Source organism: Rhopilema esculentum, chromosome 17 (genome assembly GCF_057945365.1).
Source record: "Rhopilema esculentum isolate cy_ngs chromosome 17, ASM5794536v1, whole genome shotgun sequence".
NCBI lineage: Eukaryota > Metazoa > Cnidaria > Scyphozoa > Rhizostomeae > Rhizostomatidae > Rhopilema > Rhopilema esculentum.
In genome coordinates this window covers 776,384-788,203 of record NC_142831.1, presented here as the reverse complement: position 1 = coordinate 788,203, position 11,820 = coordinate 776,384, and the positions used below count along the sequence as shown (strand labels likewise).

The 11,820-nt window shown below is 35.1% G+C and overlaps 1 protein-coding gene across 1 annotated transcript; it reads left to right on the top strand.

The window, feature by feature from the left end:
* Nucleotides 1-1,100: 1,100 nt before the first annotated feature.
* LOC135682092 (uncharacterized) lies at nucleotides 1,101-11,700 on the top strand. Its single transcript, XM_065196822.2, has 5 exons — nucleotides 1,101-1,829; nucleotides 6,947-7,036; nucleotides 7,969-7,985; nucleotides 8,471-8,582; nucleotides 10,074-11,700. Exons 1-5 carry the CDS (start codon nucleotides 1,368-1,370, stop codon nucleotides 10,170-10,172), a joined length of 780 nt encoding a protein of 259 aa, XP_065052894.1. The 5' UTR covers nucleotides 1,101-1,367; the 3' UTR covers nucleotides 10,173-11,700.
* The last annotated feature ends 120 nt before the right edge of the window (nucleotides 11,701-11,820 follow it).

Genomic DNA, 11,820 nt, shown 5'->3' with positions numbered 1-11,820 from the left:
CATAGGTGTTAATTTAAAAAAACTCCCAAAATCTGCTCGAAACAATACAATAGATCAAGTTCCTCTTGCCAATGTCGAGCCCCCAGAACTTTTAAGCCCCTTCAATTCGCAATAGGTTCCCCAGACCTTTTAATTCACAACTGGGGCTATTGATTTTCAGCGAAGTTTATAGGGATCATCATCAAATCAATGCAAATCTTCTTACATGTGGATAGCATTTTTAGAGGGCATTTGAATACTGATGCTCAAAATCATTTTTTAAACATCTCATTTTTATTGAATATATCTTCATTTTACGCTTATATTTGAAAATAATTTAAGAATAATGCAAGGATCAAGCTTCACCGAGATATTTTTTTATTTATCTTACTCTTCTCACGCTATACATTTGTTTTGAAATGCACACATCCGCTCTGTGAATAGCTCTCAGTGACTAGATTTGTATTTTGATTCCAAATTTATTGTTCTATCTTTTTATTGTTTAAAAGCAACATGTCAAAAAAGAATTGAATTTTTTTATTTGATCATAAAGCGAATTTACACCTTGTGTCGGGCAAGAATAATCAAAGAATATTTTTTTAAAAATATATTGAGTCTCGGCAAATAATTATTCTTTTAAAAAACGTTTGCTAATTAAAACCATTTAATAAATTAGTATTGAATTAAAGTTTCGAAGTGGCATGTGAAGTTTCTCTAGTAAAAATTTGCATAATTCTGTACAATCTGGTCAAACCAGTGATTTTTTGACCTCTTCCTCTTCATTTACCGCAATTTTCCTGATTGTGTCACTTGCCTCTAACTTAAAAACAACCAAGTTTTATCTAAGAATAGACTTGATTATGCAATCTTGTTTATGGTATGAAAATGACCACCCAATTTTCATCCTTCCTTTTCTGTTCAAAGCATTGAGGGATATGTGGGTACAGAAGGTTACACGATTAAATATGTACGGTATTTTTTTGAAATCACAAGGCGGACAATTGTGCGATTGTTTTATGCAAATATCATTGTAATATTTTATATTGTTCAAAGAATTTATTGTTTAGCAAGCCAATAAGGTTAGTGCAAATCAAGGGTGAGTCTTGTGCGCATTGAGCGTGTCAATTGCTTTCCTCCTTCGCCATACTGTATATATCTGCGAATTTTGGCTTGGCCGTTCTCAACAAAATGGACATCTGTTTCAAGTTCAGTATTGTAGCTTACCACCATTTATTTCTCACCTAGAAGAAAAGGTCTGGCCCTATCAATTTGCTGATTATCATACCATCTCGTTCGCTATTAACTTGTATTTTGGGAACGCCACTGCAAAGCTGTTTATTACTGTCAAGCTGGATCTAGGCCATCATTGCTGGACAAGCTGATGCAGAATGGCCACAGAAACAGATCGGTTTACTAGCAAGTACAGGAAAGATAGATTCGACGGAAGAAAGGATAGGACTGATAGAAGAATTAAAGCTTACGAAACTAGTGATTCGGCCGAGAATAAAGAAATGACGGGAAAGACTACAGTCACTTCTGTCGGGATCAGTGTGCGCAGCACTGCAAGGTCCGCTGCCCGGAGTGAAGTAGGCAAAAATGAGGTAGGAAAAAGTGAATTGGAAGTTGTTACAAGCAGAATAAATCGTTTGAAAGTAAATGACGACAAAGATGGCCAAGAGGAATCTGCAGCACGCCATGAGGATAGTCACGATGAGGCAGATCACGAAAAGAAGCAGATGGAAAGAAAGGAAAGAGGAGCAGGGGCCACAACCAGCAAAAAGCGACAACAGAGAAAAAATCTGAGAGAGAAACGGAGGTCTACAGGTGTCGTTATTATGCCGAATATGGAGGTAAGTTGGTGTAGAACCCAAAATTCAAGGTTTCTTGGATGTTTTGTAAACTTTGCGGTCTTTAAGTTTAAATGAAAGGCGTCAATATATATTCTTCTTGCAGGGCGCTGCATAAGCCCTCCTCATGTTTGCGAAAAGATTTAGGCAAGGATATAAGGAGACTTGGTTCCACAGTCCAACTTATTCTAGCGGTGGGATCTTTAGGCAAATGTCTGTGTTACATTCTTATTGTAGACTTATGATTGCTAAAATAACGAAAAGCGACCTAATTGCCTACCAAATCACAAATGTCACCATGTACGCATTGATTAGTGTCATTTGGTGTAATTGTCTGGACTGACAACACGCTGAAATATGTTACCTAGGCCAAGTCAATCTAGACGATGGTATTAATTGAACAAGATGCATATATTAGAGATATTTATATTGTGTTCTGCATTTTAGAACAAGGTAAGGGTATTTTCGTAAATCTTGCAGTCACTAGTTAGTTTTGTGAAAACCGGAGAACTGCGGTATGAAACTCTTCAGTGTTTACTTCTGCTAAAATTTTTTATCTGTGAAAATAATATTAGTTAAATCAGACACTACGTTGATGTTAATTTGACTTTTGACAGATGCTATATTGCGCATAAAAAGAAAAAGTGCATGGCCACACCCCTTTTTAAACTCCATTTCTAAAGATCAGGAAGGATTTACTTCATAATTATCCTTTTATTAAAGTAAACAGGGACATACCTAGACATTTCCATCTGGTTGGGAGTGGGGGTGCAAGTTAGAGTTGGATTTGCTGGCAAAAATATGGCGGTTATTTATAAGAACAGAAAGACTTTTTAAGTCTACTGTCAATTAGAAATATCTTTTTGGTCTTCAGTACCCAAGAAAGAATTCCAAAATTTTCTCAGAGGGTCAAATATCTTGTTCTTTCAAGCATTTGCTAACATCATATACATCAGAAAATTACGCTTTCATGGCCTAAATTTGATTTTGCTTGCTAATTGCTAGAAAACTTAGGTTATTACCCCTGTTTAAAGTTATTACCCCTTTAAGGAAACCCCTGTTTAAACTGTGCTTTCACAAAAGTCCAAAAGTGCAAATTGAATAAAACTTTTATCTTACGATTTTGTCAAGTTTCTACAACTTCAAATCAAGTTAGTAGTTACATAGATGGGTCTTCGATTCCCAAAATGAAAGAATTTCATTCAATGTAAAATGTTGAAGCTTAATGTTTTCAAAAAGGATGTTGTCAAGTGATTCTAAGGAAATAGAGCAAAGGATTTTTGACCCCCAACAACCAAAACAACAAAATAATTTTTTGAAAGATAGAGGTTTGGTTGCAAATAATTCTTGCAGAACCAAACACTTTCTGAAGCTGTCAGTCAATTTATTGAAGTGTATTTGAACTCATAAGTGCTCAAAATATTTGGTCAATATGACATGCCTATTATAAAAACATGAGAAGTAACCTGCTTTATTTTGGCAAAATGACAAAGATGCTTTTCTCCATATATACTGAACATGAAAATGGCTTTGAAAAAAGCAAGCATTTCACAACATACTACTGAAAGTGAATGTCAGAATAAGGGTCCAAAAGAAATTCTCTGTGGAGTGTCAGAAGAAAAGCTTTCAGTAGTGTATTGTGAAATGTTTGCTCTTTTCAAAGCCATTTATTGAAGTTCTGTACTGCCAGACTTTCTTGTATGCTTTTTTGTGGAAATTCAGCTTTGATGTCTGCAACAAAGCTTTTTTCTTTCTGTTTTGTGCTGTAAGTAAACTTTTCATAGTGAGTTACCTAGGTATTAACTATTTTTCATTGAATGCTAAACAAATACATGTTTACAATTTATACACATATCAACTAGACCCTGTCAAATGGTGTCCCTGTAGTATATGTGTTAAAAATTTTTTTTATTAAAAATGCTATGCAATTTTTGGTGGAAAACTTGATCCCAGATTGAAAAGATGCAAGTAAGAAGTAATGATTGGCAACCAAATTATAAGTTTCTCGGAAAACAGAAATATACAAGATGGGTTACGTAATTGAGGAGTTGATTGTTCTAAAGGTTTGATGTATTTGTAATTGTTGCTTGACCTTTGGTGACCTTAGTGAGTATGATTTTGTCCCCTAAATATGACCATTGGTTAATTTGAGATTTCTTTTTTGAAATTTAATTTTATCTGGGCCAACATAAAGCATCTCGGCAATGCTAATTTTGTGCCAGATTGACAAACAGAACACTGAAATAACAATTTATTTAAAACAAACACATTGTTTGCCAAAATTGATCACATTTTTATTCTTACATTAACCCACCTTAACCTATTTTTCATAATGTAACCATCCATACATTTTCTGTCTCATCCTTCCTTTTATTGAATGCTTAATTGTTTTTATATTGCAAGTTTCCCAAAATTTATCTGAAATTCTTCCAGTTTCTCAGTCTTATTTCATCTTCTAATTTTATTTATTTGCAAATCCCTTTCTTTCCAACAAAGCAATTTACCCCAAACAATTTTAAAGTTAGATTTTAACTTCCTTGAACCTACTAATTTAATGAGCATTAGATGCTCACTTCCAAACTTTTCTTTTTTAATTAATTTTATATTTAATAATAATAATATTTGATGATATTTAATGATAATTAGTGCAGGGTGACCCTTCAGATCTAATGTCTGTTTTACAGGGAACATTGTTAAAACTGGCTATATTAAACTTAAATATTGATTAATATTAGATTATAGTAAAACAATGGTTTTAATAAAAGTTTTCTTAAACATAAAACTAATGCTAAATACAAATTAAAGAACTGTAATCAATAATAGAAAATAAATTTTTGTCAAGCATGGCTTTCAATTTTATTGTAAATAAGTCAAGCATCCTAGAATCTTTTCTCTAGGTAAATAGTTCCCAATCGCTTTTCCTCAATTCAAGTGACATAAAATTTTGTTAAAATGCTCTGCAAGAAAGTTGGTGTATTGGCATTCAATTTACAACTATGATTCACTGTTTTCGTAAATCTTCAGGTTTAAACCTAGCTTGTGTAAAATAAGAGAAAAAGAGAAAAGTAATATTCTAGAAAGAAAAAAAATCGTAATGTTTTCATGAGAGATTTTACCCATACCATTTGTTGATTGTGTGCTACAGTGAATCCCCAAATTTACCCCCCACTCGCACAAGCCCCCCTTATTATGAGTTTCCACCCTGGAAGTAAAAATTATTAATAAAATCCCCACCCTCAAATAAGCCCTCATTTGTCAATTTTTGCATTTTAAGAAGCCCCGATGATGGTTTAATCATTTTAAGAAGCCTCAATGATGGTTTAATCAAGATAAAGCAGGAAATATACCATAATTCATAATACACCCAGCACAGAATGAAAGACTTAAAATAAAGAAGGCATTGACAAAGACACCGCCCAAGTCATAAATGCTATATCAGTATTTGGACTAAAATATATTTTTGTGATTTGATATATACTCTTGATATTAGGATATTTTTTAAGTGCAATTGTAAATAAATTGGGCTTGAAAACTGTAAAAAAAATGCAAAACGAGCTATTTGTATTGCAACTTAGAGACGATTCTTAATAGCCCCCCCCCTCCCCACCCACAAACATCCTACATAAATTAGCTCCTAGTGGACTAATTAGAGGATTCACGGTAACTTCTCATGCTTTCTCAAAGTTCTAAATTCTATTTGATTTAATGTTATCTTATATTATATTAAGAAGGAAGGATTATGTAATGTTTGATAACTCTTGTTTATAAGCCAGTCTTTCAACTTGGGAGATACAAAGTAACCTTTTTAGGTTGATCAGCCTTCTACTCATTTTGTTGATAATGCTTTATTGTTTTAATTCATCCCAAAGAAAGGTGTTAAGTGAAAAACTTCCTGTCGATTTTTAAAAACTTGTTCCATAGTTGACTTAGATATCCTTTGTTTTATCGTTGTGATAATGACCCATTGATTGGCAAAAATAACATGGTATCTTAAGGTCATCTCGACAGACAAAATGGACCATTTTGCTTTAAATCATAAACGATCACAGGTCAGTTCATGACCAAAAACTCATTACCTTGACTTCTCATGTCTTTTCATCCTCATTTACGTCGTTCATTTGCCTTCGCTTTTCTTTCCACAACAGCTCTTTCAGTGACCCAACTAATCCTACTTTATGGAAGTCAAAAATAGACTTAATAACTTGAATTACTCTTTGAGGTTAAGGCTGCTATAATATGATTTTGTAATGTTGCAGTTCTCAAGGTTCTTTCAGTTTTCGTGACAGTTTGCAGAAAAGACATTTCTTGTCCTCCCTTTTGATTTTTGCTTTGTATTAAACTTAATTTGTAGTTTAGTCAAATTCAATTCAATTTCATCGCAATTTGAATAAAAAATGTCATCTGCGTTTATTTTGTTTTGACAAATTCAGTATTTTTTTATTATTTTCTTCGTCTGAAACCTGGCATCTTTAAGTTTGCTACAACCTAAGTCCAAAAACTAGAATTAAATGTTGTCTTATCAATGCTATTTGAGCAAAAAGATATTTCAGTAGTTGGTCCATGGCAATTTAAAGAGCTGTAAAAAGCAAAATTGTCTCCTAATACCACAAAATCGGCTATTTGGCGAACGAGGGCACAAAGAAGGGGCCAGATAGTTAGCAGTCAGTCGCTTTTAGCTCTTGCAAAGTTAACTTTCGCGTTCCTTGTTTCTCATGCGATTATTGTCCGAACATATATCCGTATTTACTTTAAAAAGATTTTTTTATCTTCTTTTAAAATATGAAAATGACGCTCAATATCCCCCTCTTAGCCGGCTGTCTTGCTGTTATTCATTCAGAGCTGAGTCGACAGGTTGTTGCCCCTATTATCTGTGCATTGTTGCCTGCCTCGGCCCCAAGCTGAGGTTAGGTTTATATTCCATCACGACAGTCGGCTCCATTAATATGTCTTTGTTGTCATTGTTCATGGACGACCCCTCCCTCTACTGTTTTGCAAAGACTTCGCACACAACTAAACTTGCCCGTTTCAAAGATAAGGGCTGTGTTCATATATTGAGACAAGCGACATTTAAAAGTTTTGTTATTGATTGTACTGGTACTCAGATCTGTTTTGCTTTGTAGGGAGACACTGCCAGTGGGGCAACTGATGATGGGGAAAAGGTGAAAGAAAACACTTATATTAATGAGGCAATGAGCACTTCAGAGTCTCAGGTTTGTAGCCTATCTTGCTTTGAAAATTGTAATTTTCCAAGGCTGGATTTAGGGTAATGATGACTAATTGCACCAAAGGTATTTTGTGTTAAATCATTCCAATCTTACTTTTTGCAAGACTCCTACCAGGTCAGCTAGTTTAGTTGCTCCTTAATGCGATTTTTTGGTCAACCTTCTTTATGGTAAAGGTTCCATAGGATAGGTTCAAGTTGTTTCTAGGACTTGCTGAAACAAGAGAAATGAAGGTGCTTGGTTTCTTTAAGGCTGCAGAAGTCTGGGTGATTCCCAGGTCAATATCTGATTTCAGCTATTTTCAAGATTTGCTTCGAAAGTCTGGGGCAAAGAGCACGCGGGTGATATTCCTTTGTGGTCTCCATCTATGGCAGTTCTAGTCACATCAAGTGTTTGTTTTTGCTCTGCAGTCGTAAAGAAATTTTGAAGCCTTAAATAAACAGTATTCCTCGCAGTTTTGTAGTAATTATGAACTGCCCTGCAGTGTGTCACAGCTCGCTGATAAAGTAGCTACCAATGATTTATTGTGTTTCCTTGCCCGATAACTGTACATTCAAACATTCTTATGTGCGAGTTACTCAAAAGTTTCTTCTTTAATGGTTGTCATTTTCGCAATGAGCACAGGTTTTTGTCAGCAATGGCTTCTGGTCTGGACTTCCCCATTGGTGATATCCCATTGTGTATTTTTCTTTTGCACTGGTTTCACTCTGCACCATATGTTGTTTCCAAAGGCAAATCATCCGAGAATCTGAATCGTGGTCTTTGATTTTTAAAAACTGACAGTTGATTTGTCTATCCATGGTATGATCTTGTTTTTATGCGAAGCATACGCCCATTTGAGACAATTTCTACATCTGTAAGCATTAAACCTTGTTTTTTACGTTAAAATCTTGACTAAAGCAAGCTGTTCTTTTTTTTAGGGAAGAGGAAAGTCAAGGTAAGCATAGACTTTACATGTAGTTCAAAAGCTTTGCGTCATTAAGAAATTTTTCAAAACCAGACCGAAGAAACAAATGGATGTCTATTTTTAAGCTGTTTCTCGTTATGCCATCTACTGACGTATGACTTGAGTTCAGATTCTTTACATGTTCAAAGTAATAGAGAAAATTGTAAGAAAATACCAATGTGAAATATCTCCGAGACTAAAGGTTCTCTTGTTGTAACCTACGTTTGTAACTGCAAGGATTTTACTTAGAACTGCAGCACTAGGCCTATGGGAAATTCACGCTAATAGATGCTAACCCTATGTTAACTAGGTTTATCGAAGCTTTGATTCTTAATGAAAAATAGTGCTAATGAAGATATATTTAAAAGCAGATTCATGTTTGTAAATTGCATGAGTGTGAACAGTGGTAGTTTCTGTGTGTGGAACACAAACCGTACATGATGCTAGGGTGTCTTTAACAATAGATGTTATTGCAGGGGTAGGAGTGACGAATGGGACAAGATTGACAAAGACACCCTCATACAGCAACTGGAAGCATATCAGCAGGCGATTCAAGAATGGAGAGACGAATTCGAAAAATCTCAAAAGGTAAGACAAATTCGGATCTTAACGCTCTTGTTTACATTATACCTTTATTTGAGGCATTTTGTTGTTCTGCTTCATTCCCATCGTTCAGCTTATTGTCTCTAATTGGTCATGATTTTGTGGCGTCAAATAAGCTTAGTTGCGCATGAGAAAAACAAATTTGTATTGGTATAAGAATTGCAACTTTCTCTTGTCAAGTACGAATCATACCTGTTATTTTACTAAGGACTCCATCCCAATAAAACTTTGGTAACTTTAAAAATGCAAAACTGATGTTTAGAAACTTGAATTAGGAGCAAGAATATTGAACTGACGGTTTAAATTGCAGTTAAGCATGACGTTGGTTCTCTGGTTTTTCAAAGACAGTCTTTTCAGCTTATTTTGTTTTCTGAATTAATATGCATTTTTCTGAATAAAGAAGATTTCAGTTTTAGTTTCAATGCTTAGCTGTGTGCCGTACTGAGAGCTACTTAAACTCGCTGAAATCCTGCAGGCCCCACTTGAGACTCGAATGCAGTGCTTTTCATTGCACTGTGATAGACTATTGGGCTTTGTAAACCTTTTGTCATCATCGTCTGGTTGTTTTGTTTATATATTGAATCATAAAAGTGTAAACTGTATGTTTAGACACCAATCCTTGATTACTCTGAATACCTGCTTATTGAATAGGGTTTACTGTCCCAGTCATTTGTGTGTACAATGCATTCATCTGTTGTGGACTCCTGCTTGGAACTCACTGTTCATCGATAACTGCCTAAATGGTCCAACTTAATCAAAAGATCTTCACATGCCGACTTTGTAAAGCTATGAAAATGATGTAACAATCAGATTGAATTATAATTTATTTGAATGTCCGAACTGAATTTTCGGAGATGAATTTTTCTGGTGTATGCAGTCATTTTATGTGAAACCCCCTGCTGCAAGAAAAGGTGTAGCATTGATCCTCGTTGTTAAGCAAATAAACGCATTATAGCGATGCGGGGGTTGTAAGAATGAAATAGCTAATAGGGCTTAAATGGCTTGAAATATCTTTGGGCCCCCTCGTGCGTTTTTCAGTGCTTCCAAAACAAAAAATTCCACGAATGAGTTAGGCTAATTCCCTTTTATATTGTGAAAAACCCAAATGCTTTTGAATAAGATGCGAGTTGTGAAGTGATAAATCTCTTTATGGTTGGATGAATCTTTTATTGATGGTATTTCCATTTTCTTCACGTGTACACTGATATATATTATCATTTTCTTCACGTGTACACTGATATATAGTATCATTTTCTTCACGTGTACACTGATATATAGTATCATTTTCTTCACGTGTACACTGATATATATTATCATTTTCTTCACGTGTACACTGATATATAGTATCATTTTCTTCACGTGTACACGGGTATATAGTATCATTTTCTTCACGTGTACACTGGTATATAGTATCATTTTTGTCACGTGTACACTGGTATATAGCATCTTAACACTGATACAAATATTTCTGCGCAGGAAATCGACTCACTACGAAACGAAAACCAGCGACTAAGGGACGAAAACAGCTCTTTATTAAAGGTGGTCAGCCAGCTGTCGACATCCTCACGGAAATGAGAGTAACACTGAAACATCGAACCAAAGATGCATGTACAAGTAGAGAATCGTTGCCCTTAAGTTTTGTAAAAATGACTATTTTTACATCAATTAATACCTTCTTGAATAATTTGTGTTTAGTAGCCTGGGTATGATTTTTCATAAACTAGTTGGAGATATCTTTGGAGATTTGAATAGAGGTCGATTTGTAACTAGCGAGGCTCAGAATACCTGGCTTCCATAGATCAAAGGGTTGGCAGCAGGTTTTCCTTTGGAGATGTCCTGTTTCCCCAGCAAATCTAAAATAGAAGCAGAGACCCGTCCTTTGTCGCTTGGATGGATTACTGACTTCATATTCATGGTGCATTGTGTGGTTTGTGGATAAATTAACCTATGGTTAGTTAGGAATATCTTTAATGACCATATAAGGATATCAGTTATTTCGAAGACAAACATAGAATATCGACTAAGAAGGCTAGGAAAAACAAGCATGTGTGATTTGACCTCAAAACCTGTATGAACCAGTGTTGTATGAACCATTCGAATCCCTTTTTAAATGTCCCATTTGTCCCCATGGTTTGTATCTTCAAAATCGTACTTACGAATCAAGTGTGAGTTACATATTTGGTAGTTACGAATTATTCTCCGATTGTGCCATCGACTGAGAACTCGATGGGTCTCCTTCCATAACAGTCTCAATGTTGGCAGCCTGACTTCGTTTTAACTGCCTATAGTCCGTTGCGCAATGTTTGTATGAAGTATCTGGGTTAATCCTATAAGTAAAGTCTTTTACTTTTGCTGCAAATGTGAGTGAATTAAATCTATAAGCAGCGTCCATGATTCTTGTAAGCAAAAGATGGTCACTCTCTGTCCCCTAATCCCCTCACATTTATTGATGGGTATTGTTTTCCTGTGCCTACTACCTGCCTTTATTGATGGACAAGAACACATTAAATATGCTTTGCTCTAGAAGCTGTTTCAATCTCTCAGGTAAAAACTGAACAAGCTGTGCGATTACTAAAACTTTGGTTTTGTACTTATTTTCTGAGTGTTTCTGAATTTTGAAATGATTTTGAATCAAATCACATTGTGAATCGAAAGGGTAGATTCATTGTACATTTATTTTTGGAAGATAAAAAGTCTGATTTGGTGAGGTTGGTAAGGACATTGTTGGAGTACTAGTGTTGCTGTCGTCGAATATCGTAATTTTAGGTACTTGTTTGGGTAACATGTCGATAGACACTGTCGCAAATGATTAGAAGGAAACCTTTTATTACCTGTCAGCTTTGATAAAGCTTGCATTTGGTGTCTCTTCTTCGGAAAGAGGCTAGAGCTGGTAGCTCGCCAGCTATTACTGTATGCCATTAAAAAACCATATCGAAACGTGTTGTTAAATATAGGTTTATTAACTAGTTTTTTATGTCCTAACTGTAGTATTGTCAACCACTGATTCTTATTTGAATGTTGCATGTTTGTTTAGGGCTAGAATTTGCATTTAACTGAAGTCTACTGCCATTGACGATTATGCTCCCTTCGTCTGTCCGTGAAATGCTGTTTTCTTACGTACGAACCATCTCTTAAAATGCCATGAAAAACACTCAGATTTCGTTTACATGTTCTTAGAGCTTCACATAAACTGTCACAGAAGGAATTTTCGTGTAGTGTAAAC

What these genes read in the sequence shown, in the direction of transcription:
- LOC135682092 (XM_065196822.2), top strand. Translation starts at nt 1,368, where the DNA reads ATGGCCACAGAAACAGATCGGTTTACTAGCAAGTACAGGAAAGATAGA. An exon ending in TTATTATGCCGAATATGGAG is followed by an intron (nt 1,830 to 6,946) that starts GTAAGTTGGTGT and finishes TTTGCTTTGTAG; the next exon opens with GGAGACACTGCCAGTGGGGC. An exon ending in AATTCGAAAAATCTCAAAAG is followed by an intron (nt 8,583 to 10,073) that starts GTAAGACAAATT and finishes ATTTCTGCGCAG; the next exon opens with GAAATCGACTCACTACGAAA.